This window comes from Haematobia irritans, chromosome 1, assembly GCF_050003625.1.
Source record: "Haematobia irritans isolate KBUSLIRL chromosome 1, ASM5000362v1, whole genome shotgun sequence".
Taxonomy (NCBI): domain Eukaryota; kingdom Metazoa; phylum Arthropoda; class Insecta; order Diptera; family Muscidae; genus Haematobia; species Haematobia irritans.
Window position 1 is genome coordinate 124720474 of NC_134397.1, and position 22982 is coordinate 124743455.

At 35.5% G+C, this 22982-nt stretch overlaps 1 protein-coding gene across 1 annotated transcript in view; it reads left to right on the top strand.

The window, feature by feature from the left end:
- The first annotated feature begins 2920 nt into the window (after window positions 1-2920).
- LOC142231430 (uncharacterized) overlaps window positions 2921-22982 on the top strand; it is a 78789-nt gene continuing 58727 nt past the window's right edge. The window contains exons 1-4 of the mRNA XM_075302040.1: window positions 2921-3970; window positions 4104-4231; window positions 5876-7484; window positions 14224-14311. Of these exons, the coding sequence (XP_075158155.1) occupies window positions 2921-3970; window positions 4104-4231; window positions 5876-7484; window positions 14224-14311 (2875 nt within the window). The remainder of the gene's footprint in view (window positions 3971-4103; window positions 4232-5875; window positions 7485-14223; window positions 14312-22982) is intronic.

The window sequence follows — 22982 nt, forward strand, 5'->3', positions numbered from 1 at the left end:
TTTTCTCTTTGATTCCAAAGAAAAGACTAATTTCACTTGTATTTCTATGCTACAAAATTTTCTAGTGTTGCCACAATATTGCCAAAATATTCAGCACTCAAAAAGAAGGTGCACTAATGTCAACTTAACTTTATTTTAGTTCATGCAAATTTGTTGATTTTGGTTAAATTTTTTGTCCAATGCAAACAGATGTTCCTTATTTGAATAATTTTTTGCCTACTTCAATGACGTGAACTAAAGCTGAGAAAAAAATTGTATACAAATATAGTGCACAATTTAACTAAAAAATAAAATAGTTAATATTTTCCTAAAATGGGAGAAGTTGCTTAAATGGAGTTCATAAGTCTCTCAAATGAGTAAATTTTACCAAAATATGAAATTTTCTTAAACAACACAAAAAAAAATTTTCTTCAATTTGACAAAAAGTGTTCACTTATTTAAATAGAAAATTGTTTTAGTTTAAAATTTCTAAAATAAACCAACATTTTCTTTCATGGTGGTTTCACTTTTTTGTTGGTGAGCTAAGGCCGCACTCTTTGGGTTTGCAAGCGAACAAAAATGTGCAACATTGATACAAAATCCATAAAACCAAACCTGTACTGAAAAATATTTACGTGGTATTAAAGATTATGCAACCTAAATTTTAGGATGTGCTATTTACACAATATTAAGGAAAATTTTCTGTAATATAATGAAAAAGTTTATAAACATCGTTTCAATTTTTTTATTATATTTAGGACAAGCCTTTTAACTAAGTCCAATTTTCCTTAAAGTAAAGAAACACATTTTTGAGATTAAGAAATCAGTCTTAAGTTATCTAAAATATTGAATCTTTAGATTTATGTTAAGATAGAAATGCTTCAAATATAGGCTAAGACTTATTTTGAGGATCCAGCATCTCTTTTTGCTGGGTATATATAATTATGGACTAATTTTGCATGGATTTTAAGAGGCATAAACTTACTTCACGTATCAAATTTCAATCGGATCTGACGAAGTTTGTACTTTCAGAAGGTTCCACAATTCATATCTTGTGCTCGATTTATATCGGGGAATGACAAAGTTAATGTACCCCATCGTACGCTCAAAAAACTTATTCTTTGTCATTTGACTTAATTGTCATCAACAGACAAATATCGCTTTAGCCATCAACGCACAAGCAACATATACAGTTAAGCAGTTATATTTATAGAGCATAGTTTTGGGCGCACACGAGGCGATGTAATGAAACTTGAACAGAAACATACATTTAGTTGGCCACCGCCTTTGTATGCAAAGCAGGCAATCGAAACGACATCTAGAAATGTAGACCTGAGAGTGAAGAAGAACGAATTAAATATTATGCGGCGAGAATTATCAAATTTCTATTTTATGTAGCTTTCTGGGAAACGAAATTTTGGACCAACGAAGTTCTCATTTATTTTCAAAATTGTTCTTTGAAGCCTTCTTTGGCTGAAGCTTAAACGGGTATCATAAACAAAGATGACCAAAAAAATTGAAGATATCCATAAGGGTCATACAAAAGTGGTCTGATGTAAACTGTATAGCCATGTTTCTTTTGGCTCAATAAATTATTAAGAGTTTGTTGATCTTCTTGTGAAGTGGAAATTAAGATCATCTCTCGTTTTTAGATATACATTAAAAGTACTGGGATGTCTTGAAAAAGCGGATGTTTTTAGAAAATATATAAAATTACATTTTGTTCCGGTTCGAAAAGTTGTATTTGGTTCATCGCTCGTATGAATAAAGTCGTCGCTTCTATTGTTTAAATAAAGTTTCTTTACATCGCCTTGTTTATGCCCAAAATAGGGTCTATAAGTAGGTTAGTTATTTATTCAACCGTCGAACTGAACGGACGTGTTTTCTAATAGCGGAGTATTTCATCGTAATAAGTACTTATTACGAATTTCACGTGTAGTGGAAATAATAAACCACCATGCAGCGAAATTCAAAGTCATCCACTGAGTTGCTAACTTCAGGGCCCAGTGGACGGGTAACGACTGAAGTTATAAATTTGGGCAGCGACCAAGAGTCAGGCCCAATTAGTCGACCTGTAGACGGGTCGACTGGCGGTGACACTTTGGCAAGTCGAACCTTTTCTAAGGTGACGACATCAAAAGGAGGCAATCCCTCTCGAAAGAGATTCAAGGAACGAAGAAATGCTTTGTTTATCCTAAAGAAATTAGGATCAGTCGACCCAAGCACGTTGTCGGCTAAGCAAAGCGATTCCTTAAAATGGGCTCAAGGAATTCTTGAAGCTGGAAAAAGGGAACGATCACCGGATGAGCTGCCATCCTCTAAACGGGATCAAAGATCGTTTGTCTCAGTTGCAAAAGACAGCCTAGTGATGGCTATTATTAATAAAGGAGCATTGGAAGGTATGATTCCAAGGCAAAAATGGGGGGAAATTGAGAACGCGATGTCTGGTGTCTACTCAGAGGTGCGAAAAAAGTTTCCCGGACCAAGTCCTCGACGGCAAGATGCTGGATGGTATCAAGGACGATATAAGTTAATAGCTTTTGCAGACCAGAAGTCTATGGATTGCTTTAAAGCTGCATTGATGATAATTGGTGAAGTTTGGGAAGGAGCCGCTTTGGAGTTAGTCGATAAAAAAGACATACCGGCTAAACCTAGAGCACATGCATGGATACCGGCAAACCCTCCTGATCCTGAGTCAATACTAGAGAGACTAAAAGAATGTAACTCAGATCTTCCTGTTAAATATCATGTACTTTGTTTATAAATGTAACCAAGAAAATGTTATTTAAATAAGTAGGCTTTGAGAAATTGTTTTTATGTTTTGTAAAGAAATATCTATATCATTAAATAAAATTTTCTTAAACTGTCAACAACAATAGGTTATGGGCCTATAAGCTTAAAAAAATAATAATAATAATAAAAGAAACAAAAGCAAGCAACCATGAGCGATACTAACAAATATTTTGGCATTGAAAAGCTCAATCAGGACAATTACTACAATTGGAAATTCAAAATGAAGATGTATCTTATAAAGGAAAGTCTGTGGGATGTTGTGGAATCGTCTCCGGCTGAACGTAATCAGGCTTGGATAAAGAAAGATAAGGAAGCCTTTGCGCTTATAAGTTTATGTGTGGAGGATTCTCAACTGATCCATATAAGGAATCAAGAAACATCAAAGGAAGCTTGGAACAGCCTTCAAAGTCAACATGAAAGAATTACTCTTACCTCGAAGGTAACTCTAATGCGAAAAATATGCAATATGCATATGAGTGATGGTGGTGATATGCAAACGCATATTAATACAATGATGGAATTATTCGATAAGTTAGCTGCAACAGGATATACAAATTTCACGGAAGCCTGGCAAGTTTCTATGCTTTTGAGTAGCTTGCCAGCTAGTTACGACAGTTTAATTACGGCCCTCGAAGTAAGACCAGATAAGGATCTCACCCTCGATATGGTAAAAGCCAAATTGATGGAAGAATACTTTAAAAGAAACGTTAGAGAATCTGTATCGGAAATACCCGTTTTAAATACATTTCAAAATCCTAAAAAAAAGGATCTACAATGTTGCTATTTTTGCAAAAGACCTGGTCACATTAAAATCAATTGCCAAAAATATCAGGACTGGTGTAAGAGGAATAAAATAGTTGCCAATATTACAGAAAGCAATGTAGATGGAAACTCAAATCAGTGTAATGAATTCGTGCTTATGACTGCTTCAGGAGGAGGGGAGGAATCCGTTTGGATAATAGACTCTGGTGCAAGCTGCCACATTGCTCAAGACTCAAAATTGTTTCATAGTATTGATACGAACATCGCATCCAGTATCATAAGTGTTGCAAATGGAAACACTTCTATGTCTAAAGGAAAGGGCGTATGTAAAATTAAGACAGCGTTTACCAACTTATGTGTGATGGATGTTTATTTTGTTCCTGACTTCAATTCAAACCTGCTTTCAGTTAGGAAGATGACCGAGAAAGGTTATAAAGTAAGTTTTTATAAAAATGAGTGTTTTATAGAGAAAGATGGGACTATAGTTTGCAAGGCTTTTCTTAAAAATGGGTTGTATGTTCTTAATGTAACTAACGATAAGGCTTTGTGTATTGATATTTGTAATAAAGGTTGCATACACTATTGGCATAGAGTTCTTGGTCATTACAACAAACAAGACATTGAAAGGCTACAAAAGGAAAAATTGGTGGATAATTTTACTATTATTGGTTGTAATAAAGACAACAGGCCATGTGAAGTATGTTTACAAGGAAAATTTGCTAGAGCACCATTTCCAACGCAAAGTTTCAACAGATCCAAAAATTGCTTCGACTTAATTCATTCAGATGTTTGTGGACCCATATCGCCGTCAACGTACAGTGGATTCAAATATTTTGTAACTTTTATTGATGATCATACTAGATATTGCACTGTATACTTATTACGGACAAAAAATGAGGTTTGTTCAAAAGTCATTGAATTTTGGAAAGAAGTGAAGAACCAATTTGGACATTACCCCAAGATAATCAGATCAGATAGAGGTGGCGAGTACGTTAATCATGATATTAAGCAATTTTTAGCTTCTTGTGGGACAAAAATTCAATATACTGTTCCTTACAGTCCACAGCAGAATGGCGTGGCAGAGCGAAAAAATCGAACTTTGATTGAAATGGTGAAATGTATGCTGGTAGAATCATGTCTCAATAAAGCTCTCTGGGGAGAGGCCTTAGTAACAGCCAACTTTATTCAAAACAGATTGCCAACAAGAAGCTTGTCAAATAAAACTCCTTTCGAGGCGATGTATAGGATAAAACCCAATTTGGAAAACATTCACACGTTTGGGTGTGTTTGCTTTGTGCGTATACCTACAGAAAAAAGAAAAAAACTCGATGTTACCTCAAAGAAAGGAATATTTGTTGGCTATGACAAAAATTCAAAAGGATTTCGTGTTTTCGATCCGATTAATAGAAAAATAGAAATTTCTAGAGATGTTGTTTTTATAGATTGTGAATATTCCAATGACATAGTTGCAGAAAAACGAAGCAGTGCTGCCGCTACTACTTCAATCGAAGTATTTTGCTTCATTTTCACAAAATTTACTTCGTCACTCCTTCTTCCAAAAATCTGCTTCACTTTTTGTTCTGCTTCAAATATTTAAATGTTTCCCTATATTACCTATATGTTTTTCCTATTCCTTTAATTACGATGAACATAGCGGTTTTAATCATTGAATTATTAACCGATGTGGACCAATTTTTGCATAGTTTTTAGAGACCATATACTTACGCCATGTACCAAAATTGAAATTTGGTTCTCTTAGAGGCTCCGCAAGCCAAATCGGGGGATCAGTTTATAAGGGGGCTATATATAATTATGGACCGATGTGAACCAATTTTTGCATGGTTGTTAGAGATCATATGCTGAAAATTGCTTCTCTTCGAGTCCCCGCCAAGCCAAATTTGGGGGTCCGTTTATATGGGGGCTATACGTAAAAGTGGACCGATATGGCCCATTTGCAATACCATCCGACATACATCAATAACAACTACTTGTGCCAAGTTTCAAGTCGATAGCTTCTTTCGTTCGGAAGTTAGCGTGATTTCAACAGACGGACGGACGGAAATGCTCAGATCGACTCAGAATTTCACCACGACCCAGAATATATATACTTTATGGGGTCTTAGAGCAATATTTCGATGTGTTACAAACGGAATGACAAAGTTAATATACCACCATCCTATGGTGGAGGGTATAATAAAATGAATTCTATTGTTTTGTTTTCAAAAATGTATGCTACTTCAATTTTATTCAATCTACTCCACTTTTTTCCAAAATCTACTTCACTCAATTTTTCACTAGCGGCAGCACTGAAACGAAGCAACATAATTGAATTCCCATTCAGCTTAAGAAAAGAAGACGCAGCCATGGAAAATAACTCAGGATACACTAAAGGAAGTGATTGCACTACTTCTCAGAATTCAGATAATTTAAATGAAAGTTCAATTTTGGAAAATCTGCTATCAGATACTGAACATATTTCGGACTCCAATGAATTTTATGAGGATGCTATTCAAAGTCCAATTGCAGAACGAAGAACATCAAATCGATCCAATAAAGGCATCGCACCACAGCGATATGAAGCGAATTCTATCACTCTGTTTAAAGACCCGAGTAATTTCAATGAAGCAATTTCAATTAAGGAGGAGAAGAAGTTATGGATCTCTGCAATGAATGATGAATTAAAATCGATAATTGATAATAAAACATGGGAACTCGTAGATCTCCCTGAAGGTAGGAAAGCGATTGGTTGTAAATGGGTGTTCAAGAAAAAAACTAACGAAAAGGGTCAAATTATAAGATATAAGGCGAGATTAGTGGCCCAAGGATACAATCAGAAGTTTGGTGTGGACTATGATGAAGTTTTTGCGCCAGTTGTAAGGCAAACGACAACAAGGACATTGTTTTCTATCGCAGGAAAGGAGAAAATGCACCTCTACCATTTTGATGTAAAAACAGCTTTCCTAAACGGAGATTTGAAGGAAACCATATATATGAAACAACCACCAGGGTTTCAATCAAACGAAAAAGCTGATAAAGTGTGCTTATTAAAGAAAAGTTTATATGGTTTAAAGCAAGCGGCACGGTCGTGGAATCAATGTATTCATAATGCACTAATTGAATGTAATTTTAGGCAGAGTGAAATTGACCCATGTCTTTACATTTGTACTTCCAATAGCGAATTGCATTATCTTTTAGTGTATGTTGATGACATCATTCTTGCCAGTAAAAGTAATCAATTTATTGAGGAATCATTCACTGCTTTGAGTAAAAAATTTTCAATTGAAAATCTGGGTCCAGTTAAATATTATCTAGGTATGGAAGTGGAGCGTGACAGTGAAGGCAATTACATGTTGAAGCAAGAAAGTTATATAAAAAAGGTCGTTGACATGTTTGGACTAAATGATGCAAAGGCATCAGATATACCATTAAGCCCTGGATATAATAGGACACCAGAGTCTGAAAAATTATTAAGCAACAGTTTATACCAACGGGCAATAGGGTGTCTACTGTACTTGTCAACACATACAAGACCAGATATAACAGCAAGTGTATCAATTTTATCCCAAAAAACTGAGAACCCCAGCGTAGAAGATTGGAATGAAATAAAACGTCTAATAAAGTATTTGAAAGGAACGTCAAATCTTGCGCTAAAGCTTAGCAACAAGAAAGCAAGTGACAAATTATATGGCTACGTTGATGCAGATTGGGGTGAAAACAAAGTAGACCGAAAATCAAACAGCGGATATATTTTTTACCTCAATGGAGGGGTAATAAGTTGGTCATGTCGAAAACAAACATGTGTATCACTTTCAACAGCAGAAGCTGAGTTTGTAGCTTTAGTAGAAGGATTTAAAGAAGCTAAGTGGATAAATGAGCTATTGACTGATATGTGTTGCAATGCTGTCATACCAATAACAATATACGAAGATAATCAAAGTTGCATTAAGATGGTACAAAATGAAAAATTTAATGCAAGGTCTAAACATATTGACATTAGGTATAATTTTGTAAAAGATTATTGTGCACAAAATTTTGTAAATCTTACATATTGCCCAACTCATATTATGATAGCAGACTTATTGACAAAACCCTTGACAAAAGGTCGTTTTGAATATTTGAGAAATTTAGTTGGGCTTATAAACAAAGAGGAGGAGTGTTAAATATCATGTACTTTGTTTATAAATGTAACCAAGAAAATGTTATTTAAATAAGTAGGCTTTGAGAAATTGTTTTTATGTTTTGTAAAGAAATATCTATATCATTAAATAAAATTTTCTTAAACTGTCAACAACAATACTTCCAACCGCCGATTGGAAGGTTGGTCGTTTGGATGAGGTGGATGGACCAAGACGACATGCGGTGTTTATAGTAAACATAGAGTCGCTGCCACATCTAGCCCAGACCCAAGGACGCGTAAGTTATGGCTTTCATGATATCCATATGAAGGTATACAAAAGCGATCAGCCAAAGGATACCGAAACGGACAAGCCTCTGGTAGAGTCAGCAGTGAAAAAATCTCCTAGCGAAGCCGAAGGAGACATAAAACCTACAGACTATGGCGAAAATCATAGGCGGGAAGTTTCTACAGGCTCAAGCCTCACCAAAGCTGAACCGCGGATTGTTGCGAGAGTCACCGAGATCTGTGAAGAGGAAGCCCTTGATGACTCAATTGAAGCGGCTGATGTGACGGTGGTTGAACATTTGGATGGTTCTACGGTTCCTCCAGATAAATCTTCACCATTGTAAGGCCGCTTGTGCTGCCTTAAAAGTTCTCCTGATGAAAGGAGACATAGATATAGTTCTTATTCAAGAACCATACATATATAAGAACAAGATCTGTGAATTAAGCACTCCGGGTTTCAAACTTTTGCATAATACCGGTAACGATATAAATCGAGCATGTATAATTGCTAAAAACAAACTAAACTTGTTTCTGCTTCCTTCATTGAGCAATGCAGACACTGTCGCAGCCAGTCTAGAGATATCCACATGCAAATATTGGGTACATGGGACATGATAGGGATATGCCACCCTGTGCCGTTAAGACCTTAGTTGAGGAGTCACTAAAAACAAAGACAAAACTCATTATGGGATGCGATGCAAATGCACATCATAGTATTTGGGGAAGTAGTGATACTAATGCAAGGGGAGAGTCGCTAATAGAGTTTATTTTGCGTACTAACCTGGTAGTTTGCAATAAGGGAGATGTACCAACCTTCGTCACCAGGAACAGACAAGAGGTTTTGGACGTAACGTTGACCTCTCCGGAACTGAATGATAAGATATCTGAGTGGCAAGTTTTGAGGGAACATAGCTTCTCAGATCATCGCTACATCAGTTTCAGATTGGCTGTTCGTACTTCAAAGACCATATTTCCGCCAAATGTTAGGAAAGCTGATTGGAATAGGTATAGGGAATCGTTCAATTTGATGATACCGGAAGTGCCGGAGACAAATATGAGCCCTGTGCAAGATATCGAACACGCAGTGGAGCAGATTACTAAGGCCTTCAACATGTCACTGAAAGCTGCTTGTCCTAGAGGAAAGCCAAGGGGGAAAAATCGGCCGCCATGGTGGACTACGGAGTTAAGTAATATGAGGAAGTCCTGCAGGAAGCTCTTTAACAAAGCAAAGTCCACAAGAGCTCCGGAGGATTGGGACACTTACAAGATGAATCTGAGAGAATATAAACGAGAACTGAGAAGGTCTCAACAAAACTCTTGGGATGATTACTGTAGCAGTATTGAGAATACGTCAGAGGCTTCCAGACTACGGAAGGTACTAGCATCCACTAACACCGCTCCAGGTTTCATTAAAACATCGGAGGGAAATTGGACAACGTCCAGTGAGGAGACGTTGGAGGTACTTTTGGACACACACTTCCCTGGAAATCAGACGGTTGAACCATGTTCCGGCGGTGTAACAGAGGCTCAGCGATCATTTCCTATCGAGGAAATTGTGTCGGAATCTAGAATAAAATGCGCTTTAAATAGCTTTGGACCATTCAAATCCCCCGGACCTGATGGAATTACTCCGGCGGAGTTACAGGCAGTGGCTGAAAGAATTATCCCCTGGTTGACGGTGATATATAAACAATGTGTAAACTTAGCATATATTCCAGAAAAGTGGAGGGAAACAAAAGTTGTCTTCACTCACTTCACTCACTCACTCGAGTGCGAAGGATTTCCGACCAATCAGCTTATCCTCATTCCTACTTAAGACCCTGGAGAGTATAATAGACATGTATCTTAGAACTAGCGTGGATTCAAGTTTGCTCTCGAAACGACAGCATGCATACTCGAAGGGCAGGTCTACTGAGACCGCATTGCATGAACAGGTCAGCTTTATTGAAAGCTCACTATCTGTCAAAGAATACACAATCGTGGCGTTTCTAGACATCGAAGGGGCGTTCAATAATGTCCATCCGAGCTCGATATTAAATGGACTGACAACTCTGAATGTTGATCCATGTATACTTAGGCTGTTAGACGAACTTCTAATAAAGAGAGGTATTTCAGCCACACTAGGGCAAGCAAACATACAAAGGTATGTGAACAGGGGCACTCCCCAAGGAGGAGTTCTATCACCTCTTCTTTGGAATGTTGCTATAAACAACCTTCTGGTTTCTCTAGAAAAAGAAAGGATAAAAGTGGTGACATACGCAGATGATGTGGCGCTAGCAGTCAGGGGAAAATTCCCATCCACAATCAGAGATATTATACAGAGAGCTCTCCGGATGACTGAGAAATGGGCGAAAGATAATGGTCTTGGTGTAAATCCAGCAAAGACAGAAATAGTCATGTACTGCAAAGATCGCAAAACTCCCACGGTTAGGCCCATTTCCTTAGGGGGTACTGAAATTCCCTTTGGTGAGTGTGCAAAATACCTTGGCGTTATTTTGGACAGGAAGCTGAATTTTAGGCTTAATATTGAAGAGAGGGCGAAAAAAGCCACGGTAGCTTTGTACTCGTGCAAAAAGGCAATAGGGAAAAAGTGGGGACTAAGACCAAAAATTGTGCATTGGCTATACACGGCAGTGGTTAGACCTATAATGCTATATGGTGTTGTAGTCTGGTGGCCGGCACTTCAGAAACCGACTTGTTTAGATAAAGTTCAGCGTATGGCGAGCTTATGTATCTCAGGCGCATTTAGTAAGACAGGAACAGACTCCCTTAATGTCATGCTACATCTATTGCCTTTAGACATTTTGGCTAAACAGTCAGCTGCAACAACGGCTGTGCGGTTGCGCGAGCTATCGCTGTGGTCGGAAAAAATGTACGGTCATAGTTCGGTCCTCAAAGTAATGCCAGATGTGCCTAACGTAGTGGATTACACCCTGGCAAAACCACTTTTCGACAAAAACTTTGAAACTCTAATTCCCAACAGTGAGGCGTGGTGTACACAGACCCCGGGGAATAAAAGATATATAGATTTCTATACTGATGGCTCCAAATTGAATGGACAAGTGGGGTTCGGAGTATATTCTAAAGATCTGGAAATTCGAATAGCGAAAAGATTACCTAATCACTGTAGTGTTTTTCAGGCTGAAATATTGGCAATAAGAGAGGTGGTGAACTGGCTGAGAAGTAATGTTCCAACAATTATTGGCATTAATATATACTCAGACAGTCAACCTGCAATAAAATCCTTGGACTCTGTGTTCCTTAACTCAAAAACGGCCATAGACTGCCGCAAATCTCTCAACGAGATGGCTGAGCAGTACAATATTCACCTAATATGGGTGCCTGGTCATAGGAACATACCGAGGAACTGTGAAGCAGATGTGTTAGCAAGGCTAGGAACTACCTTACATATTCCAGGGGAACTAGAATCTGTTGGTATGCCTCTGGCCACCTGCAAGCTCTTACTGCGTGAGAAGGCTGTTATGATGGCCAATATCGATGGGAAAATTGCAAGGGTTGTAACGACACCAAGCAAATATGGCCACATTTAAACTTAAACCGCACACTAGATATGCTAGTGTTCTCAAGGCGTCAGATAGCACTCCTAATATCTGCTATAATGGGTCGCTGCCTGATAGGCGAATTTGCAAAAACTATAGGTGCGAAGTATAATGACTATTGTATAAGCTGTCATGACGTGGAGGAAAAGGAATCAATTAAACACCTCTTGTGTGAGTGTCCTGCTTTTTGTGTAAGGTGTAAGCGAATTTTAGGAGCATATAGCTTTAGATTACTGGCTGACCTGGAAAACGTTAACTTAAGCAGTTTGTTAATGCAATCTGGTTGGTTCCACAAAAGTAAATAATAGAGAAGGTTCAGTGTTTAAGACTAGAAGTGCCCATATGTAATAGGTACTTTTAGTTAAATGTGGTATCACAATGGACTGAATAGTCTAAGTGAGCCTGAAATTTAATCGGACTGCCACTTTAACCTAACCTAACCTAGGTTAGGTGGCAGCCCGATGTATCATCAGGCTCACTTATTCAGTTCATTGTGATACCACAGTGATGAACTTCCCTCTTATCACTGAGTGCTGCCCGATTCCATGACAAGGGACCTCCTTTTTATAGCCGAGCCCGAACGGCATATTGCAGTGAAACCACTCAGAAATGTCACCAGCATTACTGAGGTGGGATAATCCACCGCTGAAAAACTTGTTAGTGTTCGGTCGAAGCAGGAATCGAAACCTCGACCTTGTGTAACATATGCAAGGCGGGCATGCTAACCATTGCACCACGGTGGGGTCTATAAGTAAAACTGCTTGTATATATGCGTCTAACACAGACAAATTTTTCACCAAAATATTTCCAATTATTTGAATTTAATTGAATTTTAAAAAATATTGAATTAAAAATTAAACTGATTCAAAAAATTGTTTATTTAAAACTAAAATCAATCACAAAATGTATAGCATCAATTAATTTTTTAATGTACTTTGGTGATTGATACTATAATTTCTATGATTGAAGACATTTTAAATAAAAAGTTAATTTGATCAATTAATTTCGTGATTAAATCCAAAAGAAATATTTTTTTTGTGTGAAAGGGGGAAAAAATGATAATCGAATAATTTCTACTTTATTAAATTGTTTTCACATCCTGAAAAGGAGTCAACGCTTATTGCAATGTCTATACATATCTTCGAAACAAATTTCCTTATAGCGAACAACAAATTTCAAAAGATGGTTGGTTGTCTAAAATTTCATTTGGGCGGAAAGAATTACACAAGGGAACAATGGTTCTGTTGATTAAAAACTGAATATTGTTTTTCAGGTTATTTAGGACGCTGAATTCAAATCTGCACTTGGTTTTTTTCTTGTTTTTCACAATGTAAGTACGGCTTAAAAAGAATATTGTTTGAGAGTTTCGGATTTTTTTGTTTTTACTTTATATGGTGAACCGTTTTCAAGTTATTCCAATAGATGTAGCGGAAGTGCCTTAATTTCGATAAAAAAAAGCAGGTGCAGATTTGGATTCAGCGAACTCAAATTACTAAAAATTTGCTATAAATTTCAAATCAACACAAAAAGATCAATTTTGTTCCCCTGTGTTATTTATTTGAGAGTTCATTCTTGTTTATTTGGAATTCAAATCAATGTTTTGAATTTATAAATTTCTCTAATCAGCTTAAGGTTTTTTTTTCATTTTACCTATGCAAATAGAACATATGTATGTCCACGTTTACTTCCTATATAAGATAAATTAACAAATCAATTACAATTGTATGGACTTCATTTTGTTGCAATGTCATGTAGATTAATCTCAAAACACAACTGAAAATATGTATATGTATTAAATAGCAATAAGATAATTTTGGATAAATAAAAATGTATTGATTGATAATTTGGAATCCAAATATTCAATATCAAAAATGCCTTTCTCTACTTTAAATTTTCTTTATTTAAGAAAAAAATGGTCCTTAATATTGTATAAATGACATTTCTTACAACTCAGATTGCACAATCTTCGATATCAAGTCAATATTATTGTAATGTATTATGCCAGTGTAGTTAAAAACAAACGACCATCAACGACCTACAGACTTCTTACGATTCTCTGAACTTAACTGAAGATTCTTACACATTTTCTTAATACACAAATTTCACCCTAAAAATAGCTATACCATAAAATATTCTTAAATTAAAATACTAATTAAATTACTTTTACATTTTCCAGAAGCTCACATTCATGCACAACCCTTGCATGTTGTCACTTGAAATTTAAAAAAGAAAATATATACAACTTACCCTCAACTTGCAATTGCATACAAGACTACACACACGTAAATGTTGCTATTTTTGATTCACTGGAAAATCCCATTTAATTTTATTGGATTTTATTTGGAAATATTTTCTTGTGTTTCAGCAGAGCTAGCAGAGCTGCTTGCTTGCTGCTAATGATGCTCTGATGACACTCAATTGCCATAAATATTGTGTTCACACTTCAAAGATTTTTCCAATTAAGAGTAGCGCTATTTTTTATTTTTCGGTTCCACGGTCTTTTGTTTCACACCTCTGCTCCACAGTCTTTTTGTATTGAGGAATACTATTTAAATAGGACTTTTTCAATCGAAAAACTCAAGGTAATAGTTTTGTGAGGAATTGAAATTTCAGTTTTTTTTTTTTTGTTTTCTTCTTTTAATTACAAATGTATCAGAGGCAAACACCCACTATTTCCGAGATGTCATTTACTTAGTCTGATATTTTGTGGTCTACAAAATGGCATAGATGGTTGATGATGGGAATTGCAATAATGATACAGCCAATGTGAAAGGCTTTATTCACTGGTTGGTTATTGGATTTCTTGGTTGTATTGGTGAGTTCTATCAACGATCTAAGTAGGTGGTTTGGGGGTGTGTTAGTGTGATTGTATTTTTGAAATTGAAATTTCCGCTTCCGGCTACACCAACACGATAACAAACTTTCTCAAATGCCACAAAACATAAACAGCAAATATTGATTTCACCAAACAAATGCAACAACCGAAAGTGCACTTTCCGCTATACGAATGTGTAGGTGGATTTATGTAGTTGTATGTGTTGGCGGAAGCAAGTATTGTTTGCTGTATTTGATCAGACAATGCCAATGGGCAACTTAGGGTATTGATAAATATTTTTTGTATGAGTGTTGTTTTTTTTATTTTTGAGCGTTTATATTGTATTCTATTTTTCTTATTCACCTCTGGGTATGACAATACAAGCTCACACAATATTGATTTCATATGATTTTTTTGTGGTTTTGTGATAAACTATTTAAACCAATTTCACTTCTTTACTTTAACCAACTTGTTTATACACATTTTATTTATAATTCATATATATTTAATATATATTATTTAACATGTTTGGTTTTTTTCCATGCGTTTTCTATACATCCATCACATCATACTGGCCAATATAATATTTACTCTGTAAATAAATAGTTGATATAGTTAATAATATTAATAAAATGAATAAATATTATATGCAGAAAAAATATATATATTTTTTTCTTGAATTTTGAATTTGATGCTATTAATGTTTAATTGAAATTGCTTCAATTACGAAAATTGTGATAAAAAAGTTACCAATAAGTTTCCAATACATCCTATGGTTTTTTTTAAATAGCAACAATGAAAAAATATTTACATGATATTAAAAATTATGCTACCTAAATTGAAGAAATCGTCCTTAAATTAACTAAATATTCAATCTTTAGATTTAAGATAAAAACGCTTTAATTATAGGCTAAGACTTATTTTGAAGATTTAGCATCTTTGGTTTAAAGCAGAGCTTTCCAACCCCATTTTATTTATTTTTTGAATTTACACGCAAAGAAAAAAAAAACGTTTGGAAAACGGGTACCGAAAACGTTTTTTTTTCTTAGATTGTTTTGATTTGCTTCGAAAATGTCAACCTTTTATCACCAAAAAATTAGTTTGTTACAAATTTTTTATTTTTTCAATAAAAAATTTTGTTTTTGAACCAACAACACATTCCATTTTGTATATATCAAGCACTGTTCTTTTCTGACTTTAAGTCTTTAATAAAACACATTTTACAGTTTCATACACGCAAAGAAAAAAAACGTTTGGAAAACGTGTACCGAAAACGTTTTTCTTTTGTTAGAGTTTTTTGAATTGCTTCGAAAATTTTAAACTTTTATCACCAAAAAAATTCGTTTGTTACAAAATTTTTATTTTTTCAATAAAAAAAGTTATTTTTGAAATAACAACACAGTCCATTTCGTTTATATCAAACACTGTTCTTTTCTGACTTTAGGTCTTTAATAAGACACATTTTACAGTTCAAAATTTAATATAGTACAATGTAATGTTGAACATTTTTTCGGAATCTTCCGACCATATCTAGAATATATGTAAAAAAAACAAAAACAAAAATAAAACTTTGGTCGAAGCAGGGATCGAACCCACGACCCTTGGCATGCAAGTCGGACGTAGCAACCACTGCTCCACGGTGCCAAACTAAATGTTTGTTTCTGTTAAATAAACTTTGTTTATTCGGTTCGTTGGCGCCGCAAGCTATGCTATATAAATATAACTTATATGGATATTTATCTATTGATGACCATAACAGGTACATAGCTCAGTGGTTAGTGTGTTGGCTTACAAAGTGCATGGTCCGCGGTTCGATTTTCCGTCCAGGCGAAAGGTAAAAAAATTTAAAAATTTATAAAATCGTATAATTTCTTCTACATTGTTGGTATTACAGGAAAAGGTGTTAAGAAGTAAAAATCCTCGTGGATGTGAGGGACAATGCAATTAGCAAGAAAATAATGTTTTTTTTTGAGCTAGTCTTTATGAAATTGTTTTTACATCCTGGAAAAGAATAAACGTTTATCACAAAAAGTATATACTTTTCTTCCAAATACACTTCCTTACAGCGAAAAGCAAATGAGAAACGAACTTTGTTTGTCTAAAATTTCGTTTGGGAGGAAAGAATTATTTTTTTGCGTGTAGTAACAAGTTAATATAGTAGTATGTAATGTTGAAATTTTTTTCGGAATCTTCTGAACATATCTGGAACATATTAAAACAAGTACATACGGCCGTAAGTTCGGCCAGGCCGAATCTTATGTACCCTCCACCATGGATTGCGTAGAAACTTCTGGAAAAGACGAATTACTTGCGTTGTGGTAATACTTACCAATGGCAAGGTACCTTAAAACTTCTTAACATCGTTTTCTAAATTGTGAGTTAGTCCATACGTGGCATATATTAGACAAAAAAATTATGTATAGGTAAGTCTACAAATAATTACGAATCGATATGGACTTTTGCACGGTACGTGGAGAGCCAGAATTGAAATATGGGGGTCGCTTATATGGGGGCTATAATTATGAACTTGATATGGACCAATTTTTGTGTGATTGGGGATCGATTTATCTGAGGGCTATATATAACTATAGACCGATATGGACTTAGTTAGGTATGGTTGTTAACGGCCATATACTAACATAATGTACCAAATTTCAACTGACTCGGATGAAATTTGCTCCTCCAAGAGGCTCCAAAACCAAATCTCGGGACCGGTTTATGTGGGGGCAATATATAATTATGGACTGATGTGGACCACTTTTGGCATGGTTGTTAAATATCATATACTAACACCACGTACCAAATTTCAAACAGATCGGATGAATTTTACTTCTCCAAGAGGCTCCAAAACCAAATCTCGGGATGGGTTTCTATGGGCCTATATATAATTATGGACTGACATGAACCAATTCCTGCATGGTTGTTGGATACCATATACTAACACCACCTACCAAATTTCAACCGAATCGGATGAATTTTGCTCTTCCAAGCGGCTCCGGAGGTAAAATCTGGAGATCGGTTTATATGGGGGCTATATATAATTATGGAGCGAAATTTTTGCATGGGTGTTTGAGGCCATATATTAACAACACGTACCAAATTTAAACTGAATCAGATGAATTTTGGTCTTTCAAGAGGCTCCGGAGATCAAATCTGGGGATCGGTTTATATGGGGGCCATATATAATTATGGACCGATGTGGACCAATTTTTGCATGATTATTAGAGACCATATACTTACACCATGTACCAAATTTCAGCCGGATCGGATGAAATTTGCCAAATCGCTGGATCGGTTTATATGGGGCTATATATAATTATGCACCGATGTGGACCAATTTTTGCATGGTCATTAGAGACCATATACTTACACCATGTACCAAATTTCAGCCGGATCGGATGAAATTTGCTTCTCTTAGAGGATTCGCAAGCCAAATCTGTGGGTCCGTTTATATGGGGGCTATATATAATTATGGACCGATGTAGACCAATTTTTGCATGTTTGTTAGAGATCGTATGCTAACACCATGTACCAAATTTCAGCCGGCTCAGATGAAATTTGCTTCTCTTAGAGGCTCCGCTAGCCAAATTTGGGGATCTTTTTATATGGGGGCTATATATATATTTATGGACCGATATGGACCAATTTTTGCATGATTGTTAGAGACCATATACCAACACCATGTACCAAATTTCAGATTGATCGGATGAAATATGCTTCGGTTAGAGGCTCCGAAACCCAAATCTCAGGGTCCGTTTATATGGGGGCTATACGAAAAAGTGGACCGATATGGCCTATTTGCAATACCATCTGACCTACTCAATAACAACTACTTGTGACAAGTTTCAAGTTGTTAGCTTGTTTCGTTCGGAAGTTAGCGTGATTTCAACAGACGGACGGACGGACATGCTTAGATCGACTCGGAATTTCACCACGACCCAGAATATATATACTTTATGGGGTCTTAGAGCAATATTTCGATGTGTTACAAACGCAATGATAAAGTTAATATACCCCCATCCTATGCTGGAGGGTATAAAAAAAAAACTTTTTGGTAGTAGTATGCAAGGCTGCCGTGCTAACCATTGCTCGACGGTGCCAAACTAAATGTATGTTTCTGTTCAATAAAATTTTAATTTTTTTTATGCTATATAACTGTTTAACTGTTTGCGTTGCTTGTCCGTTGGTGGCTATAGCGATAATTGTCTGCTCATGACAATAACAGCAACGTAGGTCAGTGGATAATGTGTTGACTTACAAATTGCATGGTCCGCGGTTCGATTCTCCGTCCAGGCGAACGGTAAAATTGAAAAAAAAATATGAAATCGAATAATTTCTTCTACATTCGTTGTATTACAGAAAAATGTGTTAAGAACTAAAAAACCTCGTGGAAATGAGAAAGAAGGAAAATGCAATTAGCCAGAAAAGTTTGTTATACCCTTCACCACTACTGTGGTACAGGGTATAATAAGTTTGTGCATTTGTATGTAACGCCAAGAAGCAAAAGTCTGAGACCCATCGTTTAGTATACCGATCGTCTTAGAATTAAATTCTAAGACCGTCTGTCTGTCTGTCCGTCTGTCTGTTGATGTATTTTTGTGTGCAAAGTACAGCTCGCAGTTTTAGTCCGATTGTCCTAAAATTTGGTATAGGGTCCTGTTTCGGCTCAAAGACGATCCCTATTGATTTTGGTTCAGATTTAGATATAGCTGCTATATATATTTTTCACCGATCTGGTCATAATTGGCGTGTATATCAACCGATCTTCCTCAAATTCCGTACATCCGAATATTTTATGAGTCTCGAAAAACGTGCAAAATATCAGTCAAATCGGTTCAGATTTAGATATAGCTCCCATATATAGCTTTCGCCCGATTTACACTCATTTGCCCACAGAGGCCAATTTTTTGCTCCGATTTAGTTGAAATTGTGCACAGGGAGTAGAATTAGCATTGTAGCTATGTGTGCCAAATTTGGTTGAAATCGGTTCAGATTTAGATAAAGCTCCCATATATAGCTTTCGCCCGATTTACACTCATATGACCACAGAGGCCAATTTTTAACTCCGATTTAGTTGAAATTTTGCACTGGGAGTAGAATTAGCATTGTAGCTATGAGTGCCAAATTTGGTTGAAATCGGTTCAGATTTAGATATAGCTCCCATATATATGTTTTTCTGATTTCGACAAAAATGGTCAAAATACCAACATTTTCCTTGTAAAATCGCCACTGCTTAGTCGAAAAGTTGTAAAAATGACTCTAATTTTCCTAAACTTCTAATACATATATATCGAGCGATAAATCATAAAATAAAATTTTGCGAAGTTTCCTTAAAATTGCTTCAGATTTAAATGTTTCCCATATTTTTTTACTAAAATTGTGTTCCACCCTAGTGCATTAGCCAACTGAAATTTTGAGTCTATAGATTTTGTAAAAGTCTATCAAATTTTGTCCAAATCGATTTGGGACAAACCTTTATATATAGCCCCAACACATTTGACGGATGTGATATGGTACCGAAAATTTAGATCTACAAAGTGGTGCAGGGTATAATATAGTCGGCCCCGCCCGACTTTAGACTTTCCTTACTTGTTTTTTTTTTTTTTTTTTGAGTTAGTCTTTTTAAAATTTATTCCTAGTTTAAATACGTAAACCTTTAAATTTAAACTACAATTGTGTCCTCCAGATATCCAGCCTTACATGACTTCTTTGCTTCTGTGGCTTGGAATCAATAAAGACAAAAATCTTTGGAACCAGACAAGCTTTGTTTTTTACTGTATTTATGAGATTGTTTCGTTGGCCAAATTTTAATTACAGGCGAGGCGACTCAGCCTGCCTCCTCATCGGTTCTACTTAAACTTTTCAATAAAAACCTAACTAAATGTCCATGGTACGCTCTGAATTTTAAGCATAATTGCTCCAAATACCTCTTAAAGGAACTTTTGGGTAATATAATTAAAGAAAAAAAAACTTTTTTTAACTTTATCTCTAATGTCATGAAGTCATTCAATATGATTGCTTTGTTTCTTCCTCATTAACTATCGTACAACGTAGTTGATTTTGTTTAAACTAATTTTAATGTGATTTTAACAAGTTACCAAAATGTTTTCTATAGTTTGCTAACCCCTTCATATTCTAGGAAGACTAAATACAAACGTTTAAACAATGGTATTAAAAGTTTTTCAAAATTTCAGAGAATATGTACGTTTTATCGTATCCCTACACTTTCGAAAGGTTATCTTAGAAAATCTATTCCCTTGAGTAATATTTATGGGTATTTATGTAGCAAAGCACTCTACGAAAATCATCTGTCAATTTGTTGGAGAAAACTTTATATGGTACTTGCCCAGAATAGAAGATACGAACTAACCTGACCTAAGGCATAGAAATCCTTGAAATTCTATTGACGAAATTCAAGAAAAATTAAATATTCATGTCACATGCGGAAGAAATGTTAAAAATATCTTTTCTGTTTTGCTACATAGTATGTCATAGGGAAAAAAGGGTTACGGTTATAGAAAATAAAACAGAGATTTATTCGAGTGGGAATTCTGTGATGAAAATTAATGGACTAACCATAGAGAACAAATAAATTTAATGATATACTATAATCGTGAAATAAGTCAAGCCCATAATAGAGGAAATTGATTTAAATCAGTTCAACTGCAGCATTCGGGTGGCCTCTTGGTTTCCCTTTAAGAGGAGTTTACCTTCACAGAAAAAAATGTTTTCCTATCCACTCAGGAAAGTAATTGAAGCTTTAAGGAAATATGAAAATGCATCGATTAGCATAACATCAATAATTTACTTTCATTTTAAACATTACGTAGTACTTTATGCAATATATAGACCAAATGTGTATAATTCTGTAAAAATAATTGTTATATCTTCATTACTCGTATATCCGCTCCGCTTTATGAGCTTTAAAAAAATCCACACTGAAAAAAAAAGATGCCCGGTTCCAAAGATTTCGTCTTTACTTTAAAAATTTTGGTATTCATTCTGAGCCAAAGATGCGGAGCATACAAGTAAGGATACTTTTAAGACACAATTCTCTTTTAAATTTGGGTTTTGTGTACTTGCTTCTAGGAAGCACATTTTAGTTTTTTGCTTTTTCAGCTTTTTTCTTCATATGCTATTAAATTCCTTTAAAAACGAGTTAACGACAACTTTATTTTCCAAATTAAGACTCGACTTGCAGTAGAATTTATTCTGTTTCAAGTAAAAAAATTCGTTAAAATAAAGTGTTGAAAAACATTTATACCCTACACCATAGGATGGGGGGTATATCAACTTTGTCATTCCGTTTGTAACACATCGAAATATTGCTCCCAGACCTATATATTCTGGGTCGTGGTGAAATTATGAGACGATCTGAGCATGTCCGTCTGTTAAAATCACGATAACTTCCGAACGAAACAAGCTACGACTTGAAACTTGGCACAAGTAGTTGTTATTGATGTAGGTCGGATGGTATTGCAAATGGGCCACATCGGTCCACTTTTACGTATAGCCCCCATATAAACGGACCCCCAAATTTGGCTTGCGAATCCTCTAAGAGAAGCAAATTTCATCCGATCCGGCTGAAATTTAGTACATTGTGTTAGTATATGGTCTCTAACAACCATGCAAAAATTGGTCCACATCGGTCCATAATTATATATAGCCCCATATAAACCGATCCCACGAGTTGGCTTGCGGAGCCTCTAAGAGAAGCAAATTTCATCCGATCTGGCTGAAATTTGGTACATGATGTAAGTATATGGTCTCTAATGACCATGCAAAAATTGGTCAACATCGATCCATAATTATATATAGCCGCCATATAAACCGATCACCAGATTTGACCTCCGGAGTTCAAATTTGGTACGTGGCGTTAATATATGGCCTCAAACACCCATGCAAAAATTGGTCGAAATCGGTCCATAATTATATATAGGCCCCATATAAACCGATCTCCAAATTTGACCTTCGGAACCCCCTGGAAAAGCAAAATTCATCCGATTCGGTTGAAATTTGGTACGTGATGTTAGTATATTATATCCAACAACCATGCAGGAATTGGTTCATATCAGTCCATAATTATATACAGCTCCCATATAAACCGATCCCCAGATTTGACCTCCGGTGCCTTATGGAGAAGCAAAATTCATCCGATCTGATTGAAATTTGGTACGTGATGTTAGTATATTGTATCCAACAACCATGCAGGAATTGGTTCATATCAGTCCATAATTATATATAGCCCCCATCATTAGCGTAGCTAGACAATTTTCCTAGGGGGGGCTATAGCCCCCATAGCCCCCCCTAGGAAAATTTATAGACTGAACTTATAGGTTCAATTAATGTTTTATTTCATAAAATTGAATAAAAAATTAGACATCAAAATAACTCGTCAATTAATTTATAATAAAGCAACTAAAAGTAGTTCCACACTTTTCCCAGCAAAAAAATTGTGCGTTATTCTAAAGGCACAACTTTAAAAGTACTTCCAAAAATGTCCTCAATTATTTTAACTACACAGGAAGTTTTTTAATTGATTTTTTTTCATATTTTAATGTGTATTTTTTTGTTTTTTTTTTTCAAATAGTTTAAAAAAAGTAAGAATAAATAAATTTGTACAAATTATTCAAATATTGCCACGAAACTGCTAAATCCATTATAGAAAAAT